This window comes from Triticum dicoccoides, chromosome 1B (genome assembly GCF_002162155.2).
Source record: "Triticum dicoccoides isolate Atlit2015 ecotype Zavitan chromosome 1B, WEW_v2.0, whole genome shotgun sequence".
NCBI classification, from domain to species: domain Eukaryota; kingdom Viridiplantae; phylum Streptophyta; class Magnoliopsida; order Poales; family Poaceae; genus Triticum; species Triticum dicoccoides.
In genome coordinates, this window is record NC_041381.1 from 519,649,481 (window position 1) to 519,650,340 (window position 860).

The 860-nt window shown below is 44.0% G+C and overlaps 1 protein-coding gene across 1 annotated transcript in view; it reads right to left on the bottom strand.

Annotated features, from left to right (window-relative positions):
* Window positions 1-330: 330 nt before the first annotated feature.
* LOC119307705 (universal stress protein PHOS32-like) overlaps window positions 331-860 on the bottom strand; it is a 1,787-nt gene continuing 1,257 nt past the window's right edge. Inside the window, exons 4-5 of the mRNA XM_037583783.1 lie at window positions 636-814; window positions 331-535 (exon numbers count right to left, since the gene is read on the bottom strand). Coding sequence (XP_037439680.1) covers window positions 781-814 — 34 coding nt within the window. The 3' untranslated portion in view covers window positions 331-535; window positions 636-780. The remainder of the gene's footprint in view (window positions 536-635; window positions 815-860) is intronic.

An 860-nucleotide genomic window follows, 5' to 3' on the forward strand; every position in this document is an offset into this window, starting at 1 on the left:
ACACGCTAACTGCTGACTATGACATGCAAATATATAGTATCATGTTTGCAGAGGCATTAAGATCATTAACCAAACAACTTAGTTCAGGTCAAATCATCAAACCAACTCAGAAGAGGGCAAGATCATCAATTCGGGATTGCAGACATGAACATCTCTAGAGAGCACAGGTACAAAAGTAAATGTTGGTGAACTGATCATTCGATGGTACACTACAAGAATCAAACAACATGCTGTATTTATTTGAGCTATATGGTGAATAGTTCATCAACTAGGCTGGGGCGAACAAGCATAAGTGCACATATGATGGGGCATAATAACAGGGCAGTACAGATTGGTATTTGAGCAAAGGTGTATCACAAAATAACAACTAACAAACAAAGGGTAGCACACAAATTTTGCTGCATCATACGTTCTGAAAATGTGATATGTCATTTACTGTTGAGCAAGGGAGCAAAACCAACATGTAGAGAAGGGACTTGACCTGGTTGTCCCAGCTCACCATTCCCGTTGCCGTACATCTTACATCTAGCTCCCCCTGGAACATGTTCAGAAATCAGATGGTTCTTTGGTCAGCTACCATGGAGGGATAAGTATGTGCCATGAGATCGACAAGGAATAACCAGGGAAGGAGTTACCTTTGCGAAGCATGAATGGACACAGAGCAGTGCACGCCATCACAGAGGTGTTGAGCACGGTGCTGCGCGGGTTCTTCACCGTCTTCAAGATCCCTAGCACCACCTTCTCCCTGCCAATCACCACCCGCGGACGGACGGACGATTCTCATGGTGAAATTGTCACCATGCAACCTACAAATCTTCATCCAGACAAAGATGAACCAGGAATTAGCACATTGACATGGT